At 41.1% G+C, this 26161-nt stretch overlaps 2 protein-coding genes across 6 annotated transcripts in view; one reads left to right on the top strand and one right to left on the bottom strand.

Annotated features, from left to right (window-relative positions):
- Window positions 1–5303: 5303 nt before the first annotated feature.
- On the bottom strand, window positions 5304–14091 carry ZAR1L (zygote arrest 1 like). The gene is made up of 4 exons (XM_007520290.2): window positions 12404–14091; window positions 11764–11856; window positions 9362–9436; window positions 5304–5597 (listed from the first exon to the last, which is right to left on the bottom strand). The coding sequence occupies exons 1-4, from the start codon at window positions 13043–13045 to the stop codon at window positions 5454–5456; spliced, it is 954 nt and encodes a 317-aa protein (XP_007520352.1). The 5' UTR covers window positions 13046–14091; the 3' UTR covers window positions 5304–5453.
- Window positions 14092–14899: 808 nt separating this feature from the next.
- BRCA2 (BRCA2 DNA repair associated) overlaps window positions 14900–26161 on the top strand; it is a 65772-nt gene continuing 54510 nt past the window's right edge. For 3 of the 5 annotated variants that reach the window (XR_009549999.1, XM_060191647.1, XM_060191645.1), the window contains exons 1-4: window positions 14900–15046; window positions 15795–15900; window positions 19501–19737; window positions 24909–25017. Coding sequence is in view for 3 of the 5 variants with exons in the window: in XM_060191647.1 (XP_060047630.1) it covers window positions 15834–15900; window positions 19501–19737; window positions 24909–25017 (413 nt within the window). In the remaining 2 variants the exon portion in view is untranslated. Of the gene's footprint in view, window positions 15047–15794; window positions 15901–19500; window positions 19738–24908; window positions 25018–26161 lie in introns of those variants that run through there. The other 2 variants (XM_060191644.1, XM_060191646.1) reach the window with 2 other exon arrangements.

Raw genomic sequence — 26161 nt, 5'->3', positions numbered from 1 at the left:
CCCTTTCTTATCAATGTAAACTCTTTAAAAATGAACCTGTAAAAGTAATAACCAAGCTTATTACTTGACACTTAGACTATGACAATTATGTTGGGAATTGGAGAAAATGTGGAGGAGGAAGATGGGGGAAAGGTCGGGATAGGTGGATAGGTCGGAATTCTTTTCTAAGCAAGAATCTGATGTTAAAGTCTTGGTGGAATCTTTTCATTTGGCTGCCATATGCCTGACCATGGTGGAAAGAGCACTTTGTGGCTGGTCTCTGTCTTCTCCAGGCTCTGCTCCCACATTAGCCTCAGGGGCTCACATTCCTGGAATATGCTAAATACAGCCCCTATCCCCTCACTGTCTTTTCTCTTGCTACTCCCTTGGGACCAAAACCATCTTCTCTCCCAGTTGTCCTTCATGCTACAAATCTCTATTTTTTTAAATTGTAAAAACTAAGGACTTTTTTTGTTTTTAACCAGAGCACCGCTCAGCTCTAGCATATGGTGGTACAGGGGGTTGAACCTAGGACCAGAGCCTCTTTGTATAACCATTATGCTACCTACCCACAAATCTCAATTCTTATGTCACCTCTACCCAGTCACTCTGTCATAGCACTCTGTTCCTTCTTTGCAGCACTTATCATGGAATGTGGGAGAAAAATATATTGTCAAATGTAATTTAAAATGTAGTTAAAACCATGGAGCAAATCCTAGTTTACCAATATTTAAATCCTGACCCTACCTCTGGTCTGTTTTTCTCTCCCCTCACCTATTTAAAAAAGGAGTACATTTCCTACTTTATGTTCATTTTGAGACCTTACAATAATGCCTTGCACACACTGAGTGCTATCTGAGCATTTGCTGCAATAGTGATGTGTTGTTGGAGGCTAGAGCCTTGCCCCTTACTCAGAACATCCAACTGAGAATTTGGCATATATGTGCAAGAAGGTGCTCAGTGGGTGGGGTTTATGTATGCATGCATGCATGCATGAGGCAAGGGGTCCATCTGGCATCACAGGTGACTGAGCACTGTCTTGGTCTCTCTCCAAATAATTAAACTCTTTTTAAAATAAAAGTTTGGGAAATGGGGCGGAGGGTAGATAGCATAATGGTTATGCAAACAGACTCTCATGCATGAGGATCCAAAGTCTCAGGTTCAATCCCCCGCACCACTATAAGCCAGAGCTGAACAGTGCTCTGATTAAAATAAATAAATAAATAAATCAACAAAAAAGGAAAACTACAGACCAATATCTCTGATGAACATAGATGCCAAAATATTGAACAAGATCTTGGCCAACCGGATACAGCAGTATATCAAAAAGATTGTTCATCACAACCAAGTGGGACTTATCCCAGGAATGCAAGGCTGGTTCAACATAAGCCAATCAATGTCTTTCACCACATCAATAAAAGCAAAGCCAAAAACCACATGATTATCTCAATAGATGCAGAGAAAGCCTTTGACAAAATCTAAGACCCATTCATGCTCAAAACTCTACAAAAAATGGGAATAGACAAAAAATTCCTCAAGATAGTGGAATCCATATATAGCAAACCTACAGCCCAACATCATACTCAATGGACAGAAGCTGAAAGCATTTCCCCTCAGATCGGGGACTAGACAGAGCTGTCCACTATCACCATTACTTTTCAACATAGTATTGGAAGTTCTTGCCATAGCAATCAGGCAAGAGAAGGAAATCAAAGGAATACAGATTGAAAGGGAAGTCAAGCTCTCACTATTTGCAGATGATATGATAGTATACATAGAAAAACCGAAAGAATTCAGCAGAAAACTACTGGAAGTTATTAGGCAATATAGCAAGGTGTCAGGCTACAAAATCAATGTACAAAAATCAGTGGCATTTCTCTATACAAACACCAACACTGAAGAAGAAGACATCCAGAAATCACTCCCATTCACTGTTGCAGCAAAATCAGTAAAATACCTAGGAGTAAAGCTGACCAAAGAAGTGAAAGACTTGTATACTGAAAACTATGAGTCACTCTTCAAGGAAATAGAAACTGATACCAAGAAATGGAAAGACATCCCATGCTCATAGACTGGAAGAATAAATTTCATCAAAATGAATATTTTCCCCAGAGTCATATACAAATTTAATGTGATACCCATCAAAGTTCCACCAAGCTTCTTTAAGAGAATAGAACAAAAACTACAATCATTTATCTGGAAACTGAAAACACCTAGAATTGCCAAAACCATCTTGAGGAAAAGAAACAGAAATGGAGGCATCACACTCCCAAATCTCAAACTATATTATAAAGCCATCATCATCAAAACAGCCTAGTACTGGAACAAAAATAGGCACACAGACCAATGGAACAGAATTGAAAGCCCAGATCTAAACCCCCACACCTATGGACATCTAATCTTTGATAAGGGGGCCCAAAGTATTAAATGGAAGAAGGAGGCTCTCTTCAATAAATGGTGCTGGGAAAACTGGGTTGAAACATGCAGAAGAATGAAATTGAACCACCTTATCTCACCAGAAACAAAAATCAACTCCAAATGGATCAAGGACCTGGATGTTAGACCAGAAACTATCAAATACCTAAAGGAAAACATTGGTAAAACAGTTTCCCACCTACACTTCAAGGACATCTTTGATGAAACAAACCCAACTGCAAGAAAGACTAAAGCAGAAACAAACCAATGGGACTACATCAAATTGAAAAGCTTCTGCACATCCAAAGAAACTATTAAACAAACAAAGAGACCCCTCACAGAATGGGAGAAGATCTTCACATGCCATATATCAGACAAGAGACTAATCACCAAAATATACAAAGAGCTCAGCAAACTTAGCACCAAAAAAGCAAATGACCCCATCCAAAAATGGGCAGAGGATATGAACAAGACATTCACTTCAGAGGGAATCCAAAAGGCTAACAAACATATGAAAAACTACTCCAGGTCGCTGATTGTCAGAGAAATGCAAATAAAGACAACACTGAGATACCACCTCACTCCTGTGAGAATAGCATACATCAAAAAGGACAGCAGAAATAAATGTTGGAGAAGCTGTGGGGACAGAGGAACCCTTCTGCACTGCTGGGGGGAATGTAAATTGGTCCAGCCTCTCTGGAGAGCAGTCTGGAGAACTCTCACAAGGCTAGACATGGACCTTCCATATGACCCAGTAATTCCTCTCCTGGGGATATACCCCAAGGATTCCATAATTCCCAATCAAAAAGATATGTGTACACCTATGTTCATAGCAGCACAATTCATAATAGCTAAAACCTGGAAGCAACCCAGGTGCCCAACAACAGATGAGTGGCTGAGAAAGCTGTGGTTTATATACACAAATGGAATACTACGCAGCTATTAAAAACAATGAACCCACCTTATCTGACCCATCTTGGACGAAGCTAGAAGGAATTAAGTGTGCTAAGTCAGAAAGACAAAGATGGGTATGGGATGATCCCACTCATCAACAGAAGCTGAGAAAGAAGAACAGAAAGGGAAACTAAAACAGGATCTGATTAAATCAAGAGTAGGGCACCAAAGTAAAAACCCTGTGGTGAGGGGGAGGGTGGACATTCGGCTTCCCAAGGCGGGGTGGGGTGGGGACACAGTCTTTTGGTGGTGGGAATGGTATTTATGTACACTCCTATTAAAGTATAGTCATATAAACCACTATTTAATTAAAATGAGAGGGGGGAATTGATCATATGTCTCGAACTTTTTAAAACATAGACTGAGTCTTTTTAATACATAGGCTGACAAACTAGGGAAGACCCAGGTGTCCTTCATATCCTAGAGAGTGCAAGGGGTGAGCAAGCCCTGGGGGTAGGGTGGGGATAGAGAGTAGTGAGACCCCTCCTGGGGGGGCTTCAGGGTTCACTCCACACTGAAATGAACTCCTAAACACACACTCAGTGAAGGTCAGTGAGGAAGAGGCCAGGTCCCCAAACTCGATGGTGTAGCTACAAGGCGGGGGGGCAGCCAGATTGTGTGTGTGGGAGGGGGGTGCCTACCTCTCCCTTGGAATGAAAAGGTTCCAGAAAAAAAATATATATATATAGGCTGAGTCTTTGATATGTTGACTCTCTCAAAAGCCTAGACCAAGGAGAACAGAAGCAACTGGTGGCACAGCTATATACAAGATGCTGGGTATTATACAGCAAACCCTAACAAAGGGACTTTCCAAAGTTAACCCAATTACCAAATATTGTGATGATAACAATAACTATCCATTATCTTCTTGAACCCTAAGATAGCAGGAACCTCAGATTTACACTATGGAGCCTATATTTCCCCCAGTCCTGGAACCTTAGGGTGGGGCCCACTTTCCTGTGTGCTTCTCTCAATTCATATCAAATAATATTGCATCCGCAGATCACAACCTAATCAACGTAACAAGTGCCACCCCAGCATGCTTCACTTCAGACTGTGTCCAGAGACTTCACCTGTGGAATGATAACCCTTCAGCCTCATCACTCAGGTGAAACCCTTCCTTTCATAGTATTCTCTAATTCCATTCCAGGTGGTCCACTCCCCAATAAAGTCCCCAAACCTAGACATAGACCAGGTCCCCTGAGATAGAGCATATGTTCACACGTGTCCATAAACCAGGGAAAAATATATACCTGAAAGCAGAAGAACACAAGAGTCTGCAGAGAGTACCCCCCCCCCAACACTTCATCTGCACTATTCCAGCCTTTAGGTCCATGATTGTTCAACAGTTTGTTTGGCTTTGTATGTTAACTCTCTTTTCAGCCACCAGGTTCCAGATGCCAGCATAATGCCAACCAGACTTCCCTGGACTGACAACCCCACCAATGTGTCCTGGAGCTCTGCTTCCCCAGAGACCCACCCTACTAGGGAAAGAGAAAAGCAGACTGGGAGTATGGGTCAACCAGTCAACGCCCATGTTTAGCAGAGAAGCAATTACAGAAGCCAGACCTTCCACCTTCTGCATCCCATAATAACCGTGGGTCCCTACTCCCAGAGGGATAAAGAATAAAGCTATTAGGGGAAGGAATGGGATACGGAGATCCGGTGGTGGGAATTGTGTGGAGTTGTATCCCTCCTATCCTATGTTTTTGTTAATGTCTCCCTTCTTAAGGAAATAAATAAATATACCTTAGGGGGCCAGGCAGTGGCACACCTGGCACCATATTAAAAAAAAAAAGTTTGGGAGATGAATGCCTTTTTCTTCTTCACTGTTCCCTTCACATAAGTAGCATTACTTATGTGAAGTAGCATTACTGTGTATTCACAATTTTATATTGATGTTTTCATTGTCAGATCAATTAATTACCTTCATGAACTATTTTACATGCTTTTATTTTACCCTATTCACACTGTACAACTCTTATACAAAAGTACAAAAGCCTAATCCATGTTTAATAATAGGTCAGGGCTAAACTGCATAATAGTAGAACAGTAAAGTAGTTACAAAAAAGGGTTCAGGTATCCTGTACAAGACATACTGTCTGTCAGATGCTGTGCTTGAAGTTGTAAATATTGCCACAGGAGAATCTCTTGTCTTTGCAGCGACCACAGAGTTCCTGTCGATGAGGCCTCCTTAGATCAATATGTCTTTTCTTTTGAGGACAGGAGCAACGAGATTTTGAGCAGGTCTTTAGAAAACAAGGAAGAGTGTGGACACTAAATGATCAAAGTAATGATTCAAATGTATTCCTCAAATCAAAATAATAATAATACTTCCCTCACCACCCCATTCCTTCTATCCTTTTTTTTTTTCTTGTTGCTATCAGGGTTATCCATTAGGCTTGGTGCATGTATGATGAATCCACTACTTCTGCTACCTTTTTTTTTTCTTTATTCGATAGGACAGACAAAATGAGGAAGGAGAGGTTGAGAGGGAGAAAGACAGAGAGACACCTGCCACTCATGAAGCTTCCCCCCTGCAGGTAGGAAGCAGGGACTTGAACCCAGGTCCTTGTGCATGGTAATGTGTAGGATTAACCAGGTATGCCACTACCCTGTCCCCCATCCCTTACGTCTTACATTACTTTCACTCAAGAAGACCAAGTCATACAATCCATTTGTGTTTTACTAAAATCAAGAACAATGAGGATAGCAACAGACCTACAAGGAGTTACATGAATGGAGTTATCTGATATCAATTACACTCTATATGTTCAAAGAAATAAGATTGGTAGTCCCAGAGAACTGGAAGTTGTCCATTTAATTTATTTCATCTGAAGTAGAGAGTAGTCAGTGCACTGTTCTGTTACATGAGGCACCAGGGATCAAACTAAAAATTCAGGCATGCAAGCCCCACACTCTACAAGTTGAACTATTTCCCTGACCACTAGAAGTCATTCTTCAAAGACAAAAATTACAGCAAAAAAAAAAAAAAAAAAAAAAATCTCAAAAAATGAAGTAACTCAGTGGGTAATAGTATACTGGAAAGACCTGAGGTAAGAATTAGAAAGATGGAAGATAGTTTACTAAATGATAATCAGGCTAAGGAAAGGAGAAAAAGAGGCACAGAAAATATAGAAGACAGCATAAATGGTATATAGGCTGTGGTGAAATGTCTAATAGGAGTAACTGAGAGAAAAGGAATGTCAAAAACAGTATTTTTAAAGATAATGACCAACAACAGGGGAGATGAGTAAGCAGGTAGAGTACAGGATTTGCATGTGCAAAGCCTGGGATATATGGTCCCATATATGCCAGAGGGGAGCTCTGGTCAGTCTCTTTCCCTCTTCCTGACTCTCAGTAAACAAACAAGCAAACAAACAAATACAGGCTAGATAATACACAAGATTGGTGTAAATCTTCAAGTTACAGATTCTGGGAACTGAATTCCAAACAGAATAAATGTACAGAAACCACACCTTAATATATTGTAAAACTGCTGAAAACCAAAGCAGAGAGAACTATCTTAATTGCAAATTAGAATAGTATATTCTTGGGAGTCAGGCAGAGGGTTAAGCGCAAGTGGTGCAAAGCACAAGGACCCACATAAGGATCCCAGTTCCGGCACCTGGCTCCCCACCTGCAGGGGGGTCGCTTCACAAGCAGTGAAGCAGGTCTTCAGATGTCTATCTTTCTCTGTCTTTCCCTGTCTTCCCATCCTCTCTCCATTTCTGTCTTACCCAACAACAATAATAACTATAACAATAAAACAATAAGGGTAACAAAAGGGAATAAAGAAATATTTTTTAAAAAGAATAATATATTCTTTAAAAAAAAATACAGATAGGGCAGGAGTAGATAGTATAATGGTTATGCAAAGAGACTCTCGTGCCTGAGGCTCCAAAGTTCAAGATTCAGTCCATCCACCACCACCATAAAACAACTAGAGCTGATCAATCAGTGCTTTGGTTAAAAAAAAAAAAAGTGTTGCTTTTAGGCCTGAACTACAGATGCTATTAAAGTGCGTTCTTCATATATAAGTAAAGAAGTCCCAGATACAACCAAACAAAAACCCCAAACCTAAGAGCAGCAGCAGTGATAAATATGTAGCTAAAGCTGAATGAACAGTACATAAGAGTCAGGTTAGGGAGCTAGCATAATGGTTATGCAAAGAGACTTTAGTGCCTGAAAGTCCCCAGTTAGATTCCAATACCACCATTAGCTAGAGTTGATCTGCACCCCATAAAGAATTTTGGTCGTGGGGGTTGTATTGTTATGTGGAAAACTGAGAAATGCTATGCATGTACAAACTATCGTATTTACTGTCGAATGTAAGCATTAACCCCCCAATAAAGAAATTTAAAAAAAAAAAAAAAGGGAAGCTCCCAATGAAGGGGATGGGACACAGAACTCTGGTAGTGGGAACTGTATAAAACTGTGACCCAGGGGCCGGGTGGTAGCACAGCAGCTTAAGCACCGGTGATGCAAAACGCAAGGACCTGCCTAAGAATCCCAATTTCAAGCCCCTGACTCCCCACCTGCAGGGGGGTCACTTCACAGGCGGTGAAGCAGGTCTGCAGGTGTGTCTCTGTGTCTCTCTCCCTCTCTGTCACCCCCTACCCTCACAATTTCTGGCTGTCTTTATACAATAAATAAAGATTAAAAAAACAAACCATTACCCTGTTATCTTAAAATCCTGTTAATCACTATTAATAATTTTAAAGGGGCATAAAAGAGAAATTAATATTAGTATGTGTAGAGTTCTAATAAACAATGTAAGTGAAGATGAAGTGATAGAGAGTTGGCATGTCATAACATCACTGCATTAGGCAAGGTAAGATAAACAGTATATGCAGACTTTGCTTGGTCATATTGTAATGTTCAGGGTAAAATCAAATAAACACGGAAGAATAATGGAGAGAATGTAGTAATATTTTTTAAGCAAAAAATTCAATAACTAAAAAAGGAATATTAAAACAGTAAGAACATAAACTACATTTGATAATTATACTAGACAAATTAAATGAAAATATCAAACTGAGACACTAAAGAGCACACCATTAGACGACTTAAGGGCACCTATTAGACTTCTTCTGAAAATTATTCCTAAGTAGTATAAAGGGACATATTTTTAACTAAGGGAAAGATTTAGGTTTAAGAAATTATTATGACAATCACCTGTCATACTTTTTGTTGTTGTTGTTGTTGGATAGGATAGGATAGAGAAATTGAGAGAGGAGGGAAGACAGACACCTGAAGACCTGCTTCACCCTTGTGCTTGCAAAGTGACCGCCCTGCAGGTGGGGAGCGGGGGCTCAAACCAGGATCCTTGTGCGGGTCCCTGCACTTTGATCACAGTATGTGCACTTGCTAGGCTACCACCCCTCCCCCACCTGTCATACTTTTATATTAAAAAAAAAAAAAAGTTTCAAGATTTCCTGTAAGCTGTTTCAGATAAGGTCTCCTCTTAACTGGTGACACTAAAATCAGACCACAGCTCTCTTACTAAAAGTAAATAATAACCTTGGACAAGCAATTTTCTCTCAGTGAATTTTAACAATCTGGCCTGCAACATGGGGATAACATCTACATCAGAGGTGAAGCCACAGTTATAGATGCATATAAAGTTCTTAGCCCAAAGTCTGGCACATAGAATTTAATGACAGTTATCAAATTACTGTATTCAAACTACACACAAGGTACTTAAGGAAAATATACATGCACCCCATACACAAATACATCACATAAAGCAACGTCAGAGCGAATCTTTCCTCCCCATCTAAGAAATGGGATGGATGCCTTTCTCTTGAAGTACTTTCAGATTTTCAAATATATAGAAAACCTAACACTTCTACCCAGATAGTCAATTCTATCAAGTCCCAGCCGTGAGAGAGAGCTCAGCCTGTTAGAACATCACATCTGTGGAGTTCTAACATTTTGCCACAGACTAAAAACTTCATGTTTAGAAGGGCAACACTATAAACAATGGAAATGAAATGCTTTGTTTGCTTACCTGACATTGGATTGCTTCTACTCGATAAGGGTTGAAACTCTTTTGGCATTTGCAACAGAGCTGTTTAAAATAAACCTAAAAAGACATTTTTAAAAATAAAAGTTGATATGTTTCTTATGTTCCCAGTTTTTAATTTGACTAATTCATCCCCTTGCCTTAAGCCTTGCTTTTGCCCAACTTTCTACACTCAGGTCTTAAACTCTTCTAATATGACTTTCATTTTTTTCTTTTCTTTTTTGCCTCCAGGGTTATTGCTGAGGCTCAGTACCTGCACTGCAAAGCCACTGCTCCTGGAGGCCATTCCCCCCTTTTTTTTTGCCCTTGTTATTGTTGTTATTGCTGCTATTGCTGGAAAAGACAGAGAGAAATCGAGAGAGGAGGGGAAGACAGAAAGGGGGAGAGAAAGACACCTTGCAGACCTGCTTCACTGCTTGCGAAGTGACCCCCTACAAGTGTGGATCCAGGGGCTCCTGGCTCAAGGAACTGGATCCTTGCACTGGTCCTTGTACTTTGCGCAATGTGCACTTAACCTGCTGTGCTACCACCTGGCCCCCAGTATGATTTCAATTTTTATTTTGTAAAATCTAGATATAACTGCTTCCATGTTTTTTGAAACTACCCCAATAATTATATAATATACATGAGAAAATCTCTGATGTGAAGTAATATCTAATTTTACTCTTTACATAAGCTTTTTAAATTTTTTAATATATATATATATATATATATATTTTTTTTTTTTTTTTTTTTTTTTTACCTCCAGAGTTATTGCTGGGACTCGGTGTCTGCACTACAAATCCACTGACTTGGAGGCCATTTTTCCCATTTTTGTTGCCCTTGTTGTTGTTATTATTGTTGTTGTCATGGCTGCTGTTGTTGGATAGGACAGAGAGAAATCAAGAGAGGAAGGGAGACAGAGAGGGGGAGACACAGATAGACACCTGCAGACCTGCTTTACTGCCTGTGAAGCAACCCCCGCCCCCTGCAGGTGGGGAGCCCAGGGTTCAAACCGGGATCCTCACACTAGTCCTTGCACTTTGTGCCATGTGGGCTTAACCCACTGTGCCACTCCCTGACCCCATGCTTTTCTTTTTAAAGGTAATGCCAGGACCATGTGCATGCATAACACTTGTGAAAGCCTCTCCAGCCCAGTTTGTAGTCTATATTTTTGAGAGAGGGAGAGACACTAAACAAAGCTCCTCCACGCATGGAGGTTGCTCTGATGCTGTCCATGTTGCTCCTCGTGCTGCCAGAGATCAAGCACAGGGCCTTTCCCAGAATAAGGCCTGTGCTTTAGCAACTGAGCCATCCCCTGCCTGGACTTTCTACACCAGACTATTGGCCCCCTACTTACTGATTTTTTTTTTTTAAGTATTTGCCCTACTTGAACTCAAATTGCTTGTTGCTACCCTGGTTTTTCTAAGCTTTGTGAATTTTGTGCACATTCTCCTCCCCCCCCCCTTACTCGGTAAACTGCAAAATCTTCCTCAGATATCATGTTGCCTTTTCTCTGGGAGTGTGAGTTATCCCCCTTCTGTGTGATTTCTCTACCATTCCCAAATCACAGGTGCCATGCATGAATCGTTACCTCTCATATTGTCTATAGCATTCCTGGTAAAACATGATCTCTTGAGGATGAGTTCTGTCTTGACCTTTATGTCTTAGTTACCTGGGAGTGTTTGAACTAAACCTACTGTTTTTCTTCTTGCAAGAATAGAAAAGTAGGGGGCAGTGAGTAGCTCACTGGGATAGTGCACTGCTTTGTCATATGCATCACTCAGACCCAGGCCTGGCTCCCAACAGAGCTTTGCTCTGATTTCTCTCTTGCCTCTCTCCCCCACCGCCTCCTTTCCCTTCCTCTTCTCCCTCTTCCCCTTCCTCGCCCTCTCTCCCTCCTTTCCTGCCTCTATCTGAAAAAAAAAATCTAATAAAAAATAGAAAAGTATTTTTAGTTTAGAAGTTAACATGAAATCTTTCTCAATTTTAATATGACAACTAATTCAAAGAGTGATTAATTAGTCTTTCACAGGCTAACATTTACAATAAATTATTTCTCTCACTGCTCCACCTTGTGGACATACAGCAAAAGTGGCCTAGATCTAAGACCCAAACTTGTGCAAAATGAAGCAGCTAGCTACATAAAGTGATTCTGGAAATGCCTAACGTACACAAGCGTTCCTCTACATAGCCTGACATTTTGTCCAGCAGAATCACCAAACGCCAGGATATGGCCCAGAAGTCCAGCAGATCCTGCAGACAATTTGATTCAAACATTGCCTGGTACTAAGGATATCAAGCTGAATGAGACAGTGATATGGTAATGTTCTGTTAGGAAACATTCTTCTTCCACTTACAATCTTACCCACTCAATCCTCCTCCAGTCATGCCCCATTTGCATTTACCTTATTGGTTCCAGAAATACACCATACATAAGCACTCTCCCATCTGGTCTTACAATCTTTACAGTGAAAATAGCCATATTTTGGCTCCAGAAACTGCAAATGGGAGGAGAAAAGGGGAAAAAGTCATTTATCTTGAGAAAAAAATAAGGTCAGATTCTTTCACTGTAGCTTTGTTTAAACACACATACACTAACATCATTCTGGTATTCTCAAGATCACTACATTAATTTTGCATCTCATCTCTCAAGGGTTATGCTAAGATTCTTCCTGCTGCTGCTTCTCATACTGGTCCAATCCATTCTTCATGTCTCCAGCACAGTCTCCTCTCCAAATGAAAATCTGGGCATGGACTCCCCAGTTTTGAGCCCTTCTTTGTCCCCCTCATTCCCAATAGCAGTACTTGCCAAGATTGGATTTTCAAAGTTTTAGAGTATTAGAATTGCCCGTCCACCCCATTTCAGCAAAAAAAAAAAAAAAAAAAAAATTATAGAACACACAGGTCATGTGAAAATAAGCTTTCAGAACTCCCTCTGACTCAACAAGTAAAGGAAGAAATCAGTGACACTCTTGCTCTTGGTGCTCCTAAAAGTGAAGGGGCTAGGGTAGGCAGAAGACTGAAATGAGGGAAGAAAAAGTTCACCTGGAAGTTGGGTTTCCCATGCTGATGAACGGTGTCATCCTGGGCTCCCATATTCTTTTTTTCTGGTGGATCCCCCGCACCTTTCTCCCCCAAGTCATCCTGTGGCAAGAGATTCTCCTGCTTCTCCTCTTCTGACTTTGGCTGCTGCTGCTGCTTGGCTTCCACAGGACTTGAAAGAGCCTTCTCCTTGTCGTCCCCATCCTTCCACACTTGGTTGACACTCCTGTGGCTGACCACTAGTGAAGAGGCACCCCAGGCTGGTGGGGGTGTCTTGTGACCGGTACTGTTCAAAGGACAGAGGCTGCGTAGGGTGCGTGACCCCAGTGAGCACTGCACGGACTTGTCCACACGAGGGCTCACCTGCACACCCATCTCCTTGGTGTTGGCTTTGCATAAGCGCAGGTTCAGGTTGGGGTTCATCTGGGAGAGAATAGCTTTAAGCTGCGCCCTCTTGTAAGGGTCCATGTAGCAGTCAGACGTGTTTGCAGGCACCAGCAGCCCTGGCCTGGCCAGGAAAGTGGGGCGGCCAGTGTTTTGCCTCCAGTCAGGCTGTTTGTGCTCAGAGAGTCCAGGCTGGCCCAAGGGCATTGTGTTCCCATATCCCTGGTACAAGCCATAGGGAACACGCACAAAGCGCTCCATTGCTTACCTGGCACCCAAGTGCAGGGTAATATTTCTGACACAGTGTCTTTGTTTTGCCCCCTACCTTATACACTAGTTCTCTCTCCTGGGTCAGGTTTGGTTTAGTTTCATCCCTAAGCTTCTCCATTTATTCAAGCTCTGCTAAGAGCTGCCACCTATTACCATAATTGATGGAGGGTGCTCTACCTAGCTACATAACTCTTGTTGCCACCTGACTCTTAATTGCTTTTCTGTCTTCAATTCACTGTTCCTGAATCTTTTTTCAAAGCTGTTTCTCAATTCCGATTTCTTATACACACCCATGCTTTAATTAGCAATTTATTTGTTCCCATAGTAATTTAACATTTGAGAGAACCTGCTTTAAAGCATACAGTAAATCAAATACAAGCATTAAATTATTTGAGCACCTCCACTAAAAGACTACTAAAAAAAAAACATTATGGCAATATTAATGAATATAAAGACCTTGGAACCACAAGAATAAGGAGCACAAATTTGGGGGGAGAGGCTGAGTACAGAAAAAGAAAAATGTATCTCAGGGGGCTGTGTGACGTGCCAACATGCCAGTGGTTCTCAGATTCTCATTAGTTGACTCCTAGAGAAGACTCTTCCCCCCCCCAAAAAAAAAAGGAAGGGGAAGCAAATTGCTCTTAGAAAGTAAATGCATTTTTAATCACAGAATGGTTGAGTATATGAAGTCTTCCTGTGACTTGTTACCAAGTAACAAGTAACTAAACTATGTGACTCATTTCCCCCATCTGGGAGCATCAGCCAATATATAGGATTGCTAGTAAACAGACATCTTGGCTCTCCACACTCAACCCTGTGCCTTTTAGCCTTGTCATTGGATTCTAAGGAATGTTAAAGAATCAGTCTTGTAGACACAGGAAAATGTACTGTTTGATAATGTTATCTCAAAGTTTTTACAACAGTCAGACCACCAGGCCCTGGGTGACTTGTTCCTTGTGACAGGACCCCTTCCAGCCAGACAGCCATGCAACGGGAAAGACACTTTATGTCAGCCAGACGGCCTTGGCCTGAACTCCTAAACCCCCCCCCCCCATTGATCCACTGGCTCTTTATAACCCCCAAATCAATACCTGAAAGGGTTTTTGTCTGTTTTGAGACATCAGTCTGCTATTTCCTCAGGACTACTAACAACCTGAGTAACTCTTATCTCGGTTAATTGACCTTCTGAACAGCAAGCTCTTTAGTAACCGGATTATTCTAAGATTAAATGTGTTGCTTATAAAGCACAGAATGGTACAGAAATGTTCAGTGAACGGTAGCCATGATTAAATAAGGATTCCAGTCTTTCTATTCCTTTGCTGTTATACCTGGACGATCATCAGCTTTTTGGGATCAATCTATCAATTAGGTTTCCTGCTACAGGTAAAAAATATTATCTAATATGGCACCCAAGGGAACAAAGACTCCGATATTTTTGCGATAGTGGAGTACTTTGCACCAAGGTGGAGTTTTCTAAGTTCGATCCTGGGGGGGGGGGGGGAGTCCTAAAGGGCAAAACAAAATCTTCCCAAAGACCCCAAGCTGTGGCCTGAAGGTAGGTCTCCATAAACAAGATGGAGGAGAGAAAGGGAAGTGGCTGGGAAATAGCAAGCGGATATCCCACACCCTTAGGTGAAGGGAGCAGGCTCTCCAGCTCGCCCAGTACGAAGTTCGAGACCTAGAGCTTTGTAGTCGCCCAGGGAACGCGTTTCAGCCACAAAGGAAGAGAGCTGCAAGGGCGGCCCCGCCCAGAGCCGACTTCCGGGTGGCGCGCGCTGTGCGTCACGTCACGTTACGACGTCACCGCGTGACGCGCCCCCCTGAGCAGCCTCTTGGCGCGAGAATCTGAAACCAGATCGGCGAGGGCGGAGCTGCTGGGACTCCGCGTCTGCGGTGGTGGGTCTGATTCCATGCAGGCTGATTACAGATCCAGGTGCCGACGCGCTTGTTGTCAGGTTTCTCTGGCCCCAAACAGCTGCACGTCCGGAGGCGGTTAGTGCTGGCTGGGGTGGCGGCGGGCCTGAGCGCTGCGGCCGGCGAATGCGAAAGCCGGGCGCGTTGGGCCGCGGCCTCGCCCTTGTCGGGTGTCAGGAGGCCCCGCGCCGCCGGCGGGGAAAGGGCTCCGGGGCGACCCAGGTGTCCTGCTTCGGGCATGGCTTCCTGTTGGAAACACTAGTTAACGCTACCCCAAAGTTACTTAAATGTTTCGCACCTGCCTGCCTCATAAAGATGCGCGCTCTTGTGATGATCAGAAGGTTAAACTTGAGTCGTCCTCGGGGGGAACTGCTGCGCAGCCACTGAGTGAGTGCAGGGGAATAGTGAACGTGGTCAGGGTCGCATGCTGGGGGTGGGTTAGCTGGTTTGAGAGAGAGAGAGAACGAGAAAACCCTCGGAGCTTATGGTTTATGGTGGTGCTGGAGACTGAACCCGGGACCTTGGAGCCTCCGGCATGAAAGTCTTGCATACCCGTTAATGCTGCCTCCCCCGGCCCTGAAAATGCTGTTCCTGAATGGGTACTGACCACACTCCAAATGTTTAGCGTGGTTTGGAGCTACTGTATCTGGCCCCTCAATTAGACAGTGTTTCCATAGTCGCAGTAAGTCTGTCCCCCAGGAGACGACATCGATAATACGACTTCTGTCTAGTAATCCCGCTTCCAGTTTTATCGCTGAAGTCCCTGTTTTGCAAAGACTAGTAACCTGTACCCTTGTGAAGTGTATTTTGGTTTTCTCTCCTGCAGACGCATTTACCAAACACTGGAGTAACATTGCAGATAACAATGCCTGTTGGATGCAAAGAGAGGCCAACTTTTTTTGAAATTTTTAAAAGACGATGCAACGAAGCAGGTACTGCCAAGTTTTACATTCAGTTACATTAAGAAAAATGCTTTCAGGATATATATATGTGTGTGTGTGTATATGTGTGTGTATATATATATATATATATATATATATATTCATATATGTACTTTATTGCTGAAAAAGACCCAGAATTTTATGGCTTTGTTTGCATGATAAACTTATAAGTCTAGCTAAGAAAAACATTTATTACTTAGCCAAGAGATAAGTGGAGAACCCTGGTAGATGAAGGCCTGATCCCCCGAGCAACAGGAAAATTCGGTTTTAGATTGATTTGTATAGCTTGTGGCAAATTAGAAATAGTGGTAATGTTGTATATTTCTGTTTGTATGTGTGTGTCAGTATTAGTCCTAGACCAGAGCACTGCTGCCATTTTGTGTTATGGGCTAGTCCTACTGGGCCTGATAATGTTGCTTTGCAACAGAAGTTGCCAAACGTTTTAATCTCAGGATGCTTGATACTTAAAATGATTGGCAGTGCTGACCTGAGACATGGTTCAGCAGGTAAAACGCATGTTTTGCTTTGCTTTTGTGAAGTCCTTCTTGGGTCCCTGACTCAACATCACTCAGCAGTGCTCTGGTTGCTCCCTCATAAAACAAATGAATTAAATCTTTAAAAAATAATTATAAAAAATGACAACTTCAAGGAGTTTTTTTTTTTTTCCTCCAGGGTTATTGCTGGGCTCGGTGCCTGCACCATGAATCCACCGCTCCTGGAGGCCATTTTTTCCCCTTTTTGTTGCCCTAGTTGTTGCAGCCTCATTGTGGTTATTATTGCCATTGTTGACGTTGCTTTGTTGTTGGATACGGCAGAGAAAAATGGAGAGAGGAGGGGAAGACAGAGGGGGAGAAAAAGACAGACACCTGCAGACCTGCTTCACCGCCTGTGAAGCGACTCCCCTGCAGGTGGGGAGCCGGGGGGCTCGAGCCGGCGGCTCTAACCGGGATCCTTACGCCGGTCCCTGCGCTTTGCGCCACGTGCGCTTAACCCACTGCGCCACCGCCCGACTCCCTTCAAGGAGCTTTTTAAAAATATATTCCACTCATTGCATGAGTCACATCTTGTGACGTGTGTGAAAAATTAGGAAATGTAGTACCTAATCTATCTGACTTGATAGAATATAGCTTGATGTTCTTGCCTGTTTCAGCATCTGCATGCAGTACTTTGTTACAGGATGTTGCTTTAGTAGAGATGAATGAAAGTCCCGTCTCACTCAGCAGTGTGGTTGGGGAAGGGAATATTTTAGTATTCTTCAGGTACTTGATTTTTCCACTGGTGATTTATAATAAGTACCATTCTTGAGGCAGTCTGGGAAGGTACTCCACCTTTGAACACACTGTTGGATTCCAGCTGGGGTAAAGCAGTACTCTGGTGTCTGGCTGAAAACAAATTTTTGGAAAAAAGAAAATAAGTATCAAATAGTCTTCCAAGTTTTGATAGTTTCTCTTTGTATTTTCATTCATGTATTTTGAGTAGAGACAGAAATTGAGAGAAGGGAATGCTAGACAGAGAGACCTACAGCACTGCTTTACCACTTATGAAGCCTCCACCTGGGTCCTTGTGGACTGTAATGTGGAGTCTGAAATGGTATGATGAACATTTCATATTCATGCTACAAGAAATGATGTTAATCTTTCTTGTATTTTAACGAAATCTTTTAACCATGTTGTGAAATCATGCATTATTTGGGAAATATCAGTGATCTGAATTGCACACGTGTTCTGTCTATTTATACCTTGCATTAAACAGTATTTTACAAATCACGTTCAGTGTTTGGAGGAATAGGCTTAGCTGGTCATCGGTCTGGCATACCTGAGGTTCCTGGCTCGAGCCCTGTGACTTGTGTTATAGTGATGCTCTGCCTCCTCTATTTCCCTCCATCTCGTGTGAAACTCTCATCTGTAGTAGATAAAATAAATCTTTTTTTAAAAAAAATCACGTTACTATCACCACTGATCTTATCAAAATAATCTTAATACTGGGAAAATATCAAGCTCATAAATGCTATTTAAATTTGACACATTTCTAATTCTCATTTGGTAGTTCACATTTTATTGCCAACAAATTCACTTTCTTTGTAGGAACAAATTCCCTTTTTTTTTTTTTAAATACCAACTTAGAGTGACTTCATTTATCAGACTTCCTAGTAAAAATGACACTTGGTGAGAAAGTATTTACTCAGTTCACAACTCATCACTGTGCTTACTTGGACAGCTGTTCTTGAATTTCCAGATATGCTTTAACACTAAGAGTGTAAAAGATGTGCTCGAAAGTTTAACTCTAATGTAAATTTTACTCCTGCCTTAGGAGCATTGTAAAGATAAACTGGCTTGTTTTTTGTTTTGTTTTGTTTGCCTCCAGTGTTCTCGCTGGGGCTCAGTGCCTGCACCATGAATCCACTGCTCCTGGAGGCTATTTTTTCCATTTTTGTTGTTATTGTTGTTGTTGGATAGGTCAGAGAAGAATTGAGAGAGGAGAGGAAGATAGAGGGGGAGAGAAAGATAAACACCTGCAGACCTGCTTCACTGCCTGCGAAAAACAATTCCCCTGCAGGTGGGGAGCCCGGGGCTGGAACCAGGATACTTGAGCCTATTGTGTGTGCATAATCCAGTGCACTACTGCCCGACCCTCTTGTTTTGTTTTTTCTACCAGTGTTTGGAAGAATACTAGGGTTACTAGTCATGTGTAACTGCTGCCTTGTCATGAGTTTTACCTGCCAGTGGTACACATAATGTCAGCATTACGTGAAAGGAAATTCCTTATGGTGATAGTAAAAAATATTTGTGTACCACTTGAATCGTTTTTAAGAGCAACCCCTCCCAAATGATTACTTGACTATACTTTGAGAATCATTGTAGTGTCTAGATCACTGCCAAAATTACCAATTTTCTTTAACAGATAATATTTTAACTCCATTTTATTTGTAAATTTACATATTCTTTGTACTTATTTCCATATCTACTTATTTTTTTATGATCTTTATTGGATAGAGTCAGTCAGAAATCAAGACGGAAGGGGGTGGAAGAGAGGCAGACAGAGAGACACCTGCAGCTCTGCTTCACCACTCACAAAGCTTTCCCCCTGCAGGTGGGGACTAGGGGCTCAAACCTGGGTCCTTGCACATTGTAACATGTGCACTCAACCAGGTGTGCCACCACCTGGCCCCTCATATCTAAATTTCTTAATTTTTATTGGAGGATTTATGGTTAATAGTCAATACAGTTGTTGGTACATGTAAATTTTCGACAAAACACTAACACCCCCTCCCCCAGCCTAGGTCGTCTTCCACCATCATCACCAGGACCTGAAGCCCCAGCCCCGCCCCCAGAGTCCTTTCTTTTGGTGCAATACACCAGACCCAGTCAATTTGTGCTTTGTGTTTCCCCTGCTTATGAATCTTAAAAATAGGAAGCAGAAGAATTAATATTCTCAGGACGTCCCACCACCTCCTTGTAACTTTTGTGACTTTTTATTATCTTACTACAGATTCAAAAGAGTAGATTAATGATCATATTTAATTATTAGTATGTTTGAGCAGGTTATTCACAGTCAAAATCTCAAGTATTCTTTTCTTTATTTTTCTTACAGATTTAGGGCCAATAAGCCTTAACTGGTTTAAAGAACTCTCTTCAGAAGCACAGCCCTATAATTTTGAACCTGCGGAAGAATCTGAATATAAAGCCGTCAGTTATGAACCCAGCCTATTTAAAACACCACAGAGGAAACCTTATCAGATGGTTTCAACTCCAGTAATATTCAAAGAACAAAATCAGCCACTGTGCACATCTCCTTCAAAAGAATTAGATAAATACAGATTAAACTTAGGTAAGTGATGTGAGGTGGTGCACGAGGGAAAAACATGAACTAGCAATTCAGATCAGTCTCTGTGGTCCTACTCCACCTGAAAAATGGAGATGATGATGACAATATCTGACAAGTATTATTTATATTGATGAATGTCCCTTTTTCTCCTCCTTGATTAATTCATCCTGTTAACTGAGACGAACAAAATCATATCTTTGCTACACAAGAAAGACCTAGGACCTGTTTTACTGTTAAGCTAAGCCATATTATTATGTATTATCGCAAAAGGCAGAAATTATGTTTCTCAATTGACAGTAACAATCTTTTGTTACCAGCTTCCCTAACCTAGACACCAGACATTTCCAGTCAAGTAATAAGAGTGCATCTTCAGTCATTCACACATTTGCTACCTGCTTGATTTAAGTAACATACTCTTCCTTTCTTTGGAGTGTTACTTTCCAGCAAGGGAAATTAACAGTATGCAGGTAAGATATAGTCTACAGTTCAGTGTGCTACATGCCAAAAGAAGAAGTACAAAAAAGTACAATAGTAGTTGAAAATAGAATAAATAGTACTTTGAAGAGTTAGAGAATAATTCATTTTGAATTAAGCCTTGAAGGATAAGTGAGAGAAATTTGAAGTCAAGCACAGTGATGGGATTCTAGGCAGAGGGAGGAACATGAGGAAGAATATGAATCTTGTTAATAGTAATTCTATATTATTTGGAGTGTTGTGTGTCTGAAAGGGACCAGTAAACAACCTTAAGTCTTAAATGTGCAGGTACTCTAACCAAACATTGAATGCCAAACAATAGAAATCCAATTTATTTGATAGGTGGATAAGCAGAGAAAATACATGCAAATTTGATTATACTACTACTGCTTCACACTTTTGATTAACTCTCACTGCTCTTATTATAATAAGATCCAGACAGCTTAATATGATTTACAAAAATCTTTATAGCCTAGAGTCTTATTAGTTTTCCTCATTCCCTTCTGACCCATCCTCAGTTTACCATCCATTTTCAGTTTACAACTCATACCATTCATTTTAGTTTTTTGGTACCATGTACTCTTGACTATATATTTTTACCCCTGCCCAAACATTCTTTATTCTGCCTTTTTGTCTGATTGATATACATGATCTTTCAGATTTTGCTTTGTCTATTGTCTTCTGTGAAATATTCTATCTTGTGCATTTAGCTTCCAGTGAAGAAGATATGTATAAGCTGTTTAAGTGTGATAAGTACAATGAAAATGGAAAATTTGTGGTACTAGAGAAATATATATATATATACCTCTCCCCCCCCCCCATGGTCCTCCTTCCTTTCTAAGTCACCTACTACTTCTGAGTATTCTCTCTCTCTCTCCTCTCTCCAAGACCTAATGGAATTGGAATTTGGAATTCAGAGCCGTCTGGTCATCTTCCCCTAACACTTACCCCTCAAGGAATATGGAACAAAATTCCTTATGGGGTTTAGGCAGTGGACGGTCTGGCTTCTGTAGTTACTTCTCCACTGGCCATAGACATTGGCAGGTCGATCCATACCCCCTATTTCTATTTTTTCATAGTGGGCTAGGGCTCTGGAGAGGTGAGGTTCCGGGACACACTGGTGAGGTCATCTGCCCAGGGAGTTCAGGATGAAATCAGAGCAGCATCTGTAACTTGGTGACTGAAAGGCAGTAAGATATAAATCAGGACAAAATGTTTAATAATTAGGAATCAAAAAGTAGGAATAAAGCAGAAGAGACTAGAAATTTTATGGTGAAAAGAAGCTAGGAAGTCTATTCCATGTATGTTGCTAGGGGCCCATGGCTTTGGTAATTTTTACTGAAAACTAACATGGAAATTCAGTCTGAAAATACTGTGGGGGGTGGGGTGGCAGGTGGTAGCCAGTACTGCAACAGATTAAGAGCATGTGGCGTGAAGCACAAGGACCTGTGTAAGGATCCCAGTTTGAGCCCTGACTCCCCGCTTGGGGTGGGTGGTCGCTTCACAAACAGTGAAGTAGGTCTGCAGGTGTCTGTCTTTTTCTCCCTCCTCTGTCTTCCCCTCCTCTCTCGATTTCTCTCTGTCCTTTCCAACAACAACAATAGCAATAACAACAAGGGCAACAAAATAGGAAAAGATGGCCTCCAGGAGCAGTCACCAGGCCTCAGTGATAACCCTGGAGGCAAATAAATAAATAAATAAATACTGTTTGGGGGGTGAGGGAGGTGTGGCCATGGAGTAAGGGTGGACAGAACAGAACTACTGTCCCCCAAAACAGATATCTAAAACTATCAAACTTAAACCTTACCAGCTACAGCTGAGACATCTGCAGAAGCACTGCAGCCTTAGCCACCAAGTTCCAAATACTGCTATGATTTCCTCCTGACTTCCCTGGGCAAATAATCTTACCAGTGCGTTCTGGAACCTCACCTCTCCAGAACCCTATTCCACTGGGGAATTAATTGACCTGCCAAGGTTCATGTCCAGTGGAGAAGCAATTTCAGAAACCAGGCGTTTCACCGTCTGCACCCCATAAGGAATTTTGGTCCATACTCTCAGAGGGCTAAACAGTAGGGAAGTTTCCAGTGGAGGGGATGAAAGAGAAAAATCTGTTGGTGGAAACTCTTTGGAATTATGCCCCTATTATAATTATACCCCTTACAATCTTATAAATCAATATGAAACCACTAATTAAAAAATAAACATTTAAAAAATGCAGTCTGGAAAGATGGTGTCAGAATTGAGAATAGGACTAGAAAGCTGGATCAGGGCAAAGAGTAGCTCCCAAACTTGAAGAAAATATATAAATACAAACAATTGTTTACCACGTTGACCTGACCCATTGGCCATATATATTCTTATTTAGCACTGGGACCTGTATAACTTCTGAATCCCTGTCAATCTGAGCTTGCAGTCCATGGGCACAGTTGGGACTATTCTAGGCTGTACTCATTTCAGGACCCGTTTTCCTCAAATGACGGAGTAGTTTGACTCAACCCCCCCTTCTGAGAATGGGGCTATGATTATATATATTATATAATATTATAATATATTATGTAATATATTATAATATTATATTATATACATTAGCTTAATGTATATTATATATATATTAAGCTAATTGGGCAATTACTATGGAAAAGAAAGATGAGAGTTAGCTAAAATCAGTTGGTCCAGGTACTAGAGACCAGGTGCCTGGATTAGAAGAATGTCAGAGAAGATAGAAGGGTAGTATAGGGCCCTGTAATAGCCTACATAAGGAGAGCTCGGTAGGAGAAATCAAATCACTGGTTTTGATCTAGACTAAGAATATAATGGTAACAGTCATAGAAATAGTAAGCACCAGAAGAAAAGCAAGAAACTTTGAAAGAATGAAATGTGTGTTTTAAGCTATAAATAGCAGTGGGATGTTTAATGTGGAAATGTCCTGAATGAAACTAAAGGAAGGCAGGTGGGAGAGAAAGCATTGGGAATAGACGTAACTGTATGGAAAGAGGTACAGTCATCGTGTAAGCTAAGTGAGTTGATTATGATGAGGCCTATGATGGGGTTTTATAGAACGTTCAGCAGATGAAACAGAAAGATATCTTCCATTCCGCAAATATTTCACGCCTTTTTGCCTGGCTTAGCATTGAGAATGCAAGTGGGAATATGACCTTTGACCTCTGATAACTAAGTCAGTGTTGTATGATAGAAAATGTGTAAGTAAATTTGTTGGCAATATATGTGTTATAATAGTAGTGTATGCAAAATGTTGAGTTGTAGACATTAAAGGAAGGCGTCTGGCTTAGGGTGGTCAGGAAAAAACTTTGCCAATACGTTTATGCTGAGTCTACTAATCTTCACATACTCTTTGGAGTTCATGTTTTGTTCTCTGATTGTAACTTTTTAGAATCGACCTATCACCAGGGAAGAATAGAAATGAATTAATTTTATTCTAGACTCACTTTCAGAGGAGTTTTTTTCTTTTTCCTTTAGAGATTTTCATTATAGTCTATTTAGGTTTTCGTTTGTTTTTGTTTTTTTATTTATAAAATGGAAACACTGACAAGACCATAGGATAAGAGGGGTACAATTCCATACAATTCCCACCACCAGAACTCCGTATCCCATCCCCTCCCCTGATAGCTTTCCTATTCCTTAACCCTCTGGGAGTATGGACCCAAGATCATTATGGGATGCAGAAGGTGGAAGGTCTGGCTTCTGTAATTGCTTCCCCGCTGAACATCGTCATTGACAGGTCGATGCATACTCCCAGCTCTTTCCCTGTTGGGGCAGAGCTCTGGGGAAGAGGAGCTCCAGGACACATTGGAGGGGTCATCTGCCCAGGGAAGTCCAGTTGACATCATGGTAGTGTCTGGAACCTGGTGGCTGAAAAGAGAGTTAACATATAAAGCCAAACAAGTTGTTGATTAATCATGAACCTAAAGGCTGAAATACTGCAGATGAATATTTGGGGTCTCCATTTTGAAAATAGCTAGTAGGTCTATTTTACGTATATTCCAGGGGGCCCATGGCTTTACTTGTTTTTGCCTGAACTGGACCTCTGATATGCAGATGGACCCCAGTTATTGTCTGGGGAAATGATGTCATGGCTGGAAAAAGGGCTAGAAAGCTGGATCAGGGAAGAGAGCAGCTCCCAAATATGGGAAAAGTGTATAAATATTGTTGACTGTAAACCCCACCGATTTGATATGAGGCCCATATTCAGCTTAGGAGCCTGTGTAACCTCTACATCCCTGTAGGTTGAGCTCGCATTCCCTGATCATGAGTAGGAATATTCCAAATTGCACCATATTGAGGTATTTTTAAGTCTAGTTCAAATTCATTATTGAAATGTAAAAGTAGGACTTAAACTGTGTTTTCAACTTACTTTGCTTATATCTAACATCTAGTAAAGCCCTGTGTAAACACTATATAAATTATGTATGATTTTTTTTTTTTTTACTCCCAACTATAGGAGGTTAAAGCTCTTTCTTAAACTGTACTACCCAGAGTGTTTAATGATTATTATATCCTAGAATAGGGGCACACATACCTTTAGTGGCCTAAGCAACAAGCTGAGGAACATCTTTAGACTGAACTCCCCATACATTCTCTTCCTAGTGTAAATGAGAGTTTTTGTATTTAAAAGCTTCCATTGAATGTAAATTCACAATCCTAAGCATATACAGCCTCACTGAATTGCTGCATTGTTTCAGGAAAGGATATAACCAATAGTAAACATAAAAGTTACTGCACAACGAAGACTAAAATGGATCAAGCATGTGAAATTGCCAGTCCATCTCTGAATTCTTATCTTAGTGAAAGGTATGATGAAACTATTACATTAAAAAAATAATAACTTTCTACAAATGGTACTTAACGCACAGAAATACATCTAGTAGCCAAGAAGAGCTCTACATACCAGTATGAGGTCCTAAGTTCAATCCCTGGCACCACATATTCCAGAGTGCTGCTTTGACACTATCCTCATGAAATAAAATTTTTAAATAACCCTTAAAGTCTACATAGTAATTCTAGTTGGATGATAATAATATATATGTTAAGGGAGTCAGGCGGTAGTGCAGCAGGTTAAGCACACGTGGCGCAGAGCACAAGGACCGGCCTAAGGATCCCGGTTTGAGCCCCCGGCTCCCCACCTGCAGGGGAGTCGCTTCACAGGCGGTGAAGCAGGTCTACAGGTATCTTATCTTTCTCTCCCCCTCTCTGTCTTCCCCTCCTCTCCATTTCTTTCTGTCCTATCCACCAACAATAATAACTATAACAATAAAAAAGCAACAAAAAGAAAATATTAAAAAAGGTTTTTAAAAAATAATAATATATGTTTAAAAATTATTTGTGTCCTTTAAATCTTTGGAGAGACAGTGGTGTTCTAATAAATTCACTTTACACAGTTTAAAATGCATATTTATACAACTTTTAACAGCTGAATTTGTGAATAGTTTATACATTGTTTTCCCTTTTTGGAAAACTATTATTTGTGATTTAATGGTAATTTCCAAAGTTAGAAAACTTCAGAGGTATAGTTTTACACTCACAGATAAATGAAAGTCTCCACACCTACCACAAGCATCCTGTTCCCCCACCTCAAACAACCGCCACACTTCTTAGAAATGTCTCAGAAATTCTAAGATACAATTTGCAGTTTGGTGCCTTTTTGTTTTTTAAATTCATTTGCTTTAATTATCTACATGTCCCCTCCTTTTCTCCACCCAGTGGCCATGTACAGTAAAAGGTATGTCACTGTCAGTAATGTTTCTTCCAGAAATCCCATTTGTAGTCTGATGAGATTTGGTGTTCTCTGTGGTATTTTTTAGTTGTAAGAGGGAGTAAGGTTTGAAGCAGCTACTCCACAATAATCACACCTCCAGCACTCTCCTAAACATTGATTTCAATGGGCATTTTAAGTATGATTTTTATTTTATTTTACCAGAGCACTACTCAACTCTGG

Source organism: Erinaceus europaeus, chromosome 5 (genome assembly GCF_950295315.1).
Source record: "Erinaceus europaeus chromosome 5, mEriEur2.1, whole genome shotgun sequence".
NCBI lineage: Eukaryota > Metazoa > Chordata > Mammalia > Eulipotyphla > Erinaceidae > Erinaceus > Erinaceus europaeus.
This window is presented reverse-complemented; position numbering and strand designations above follow the sequence as displayed.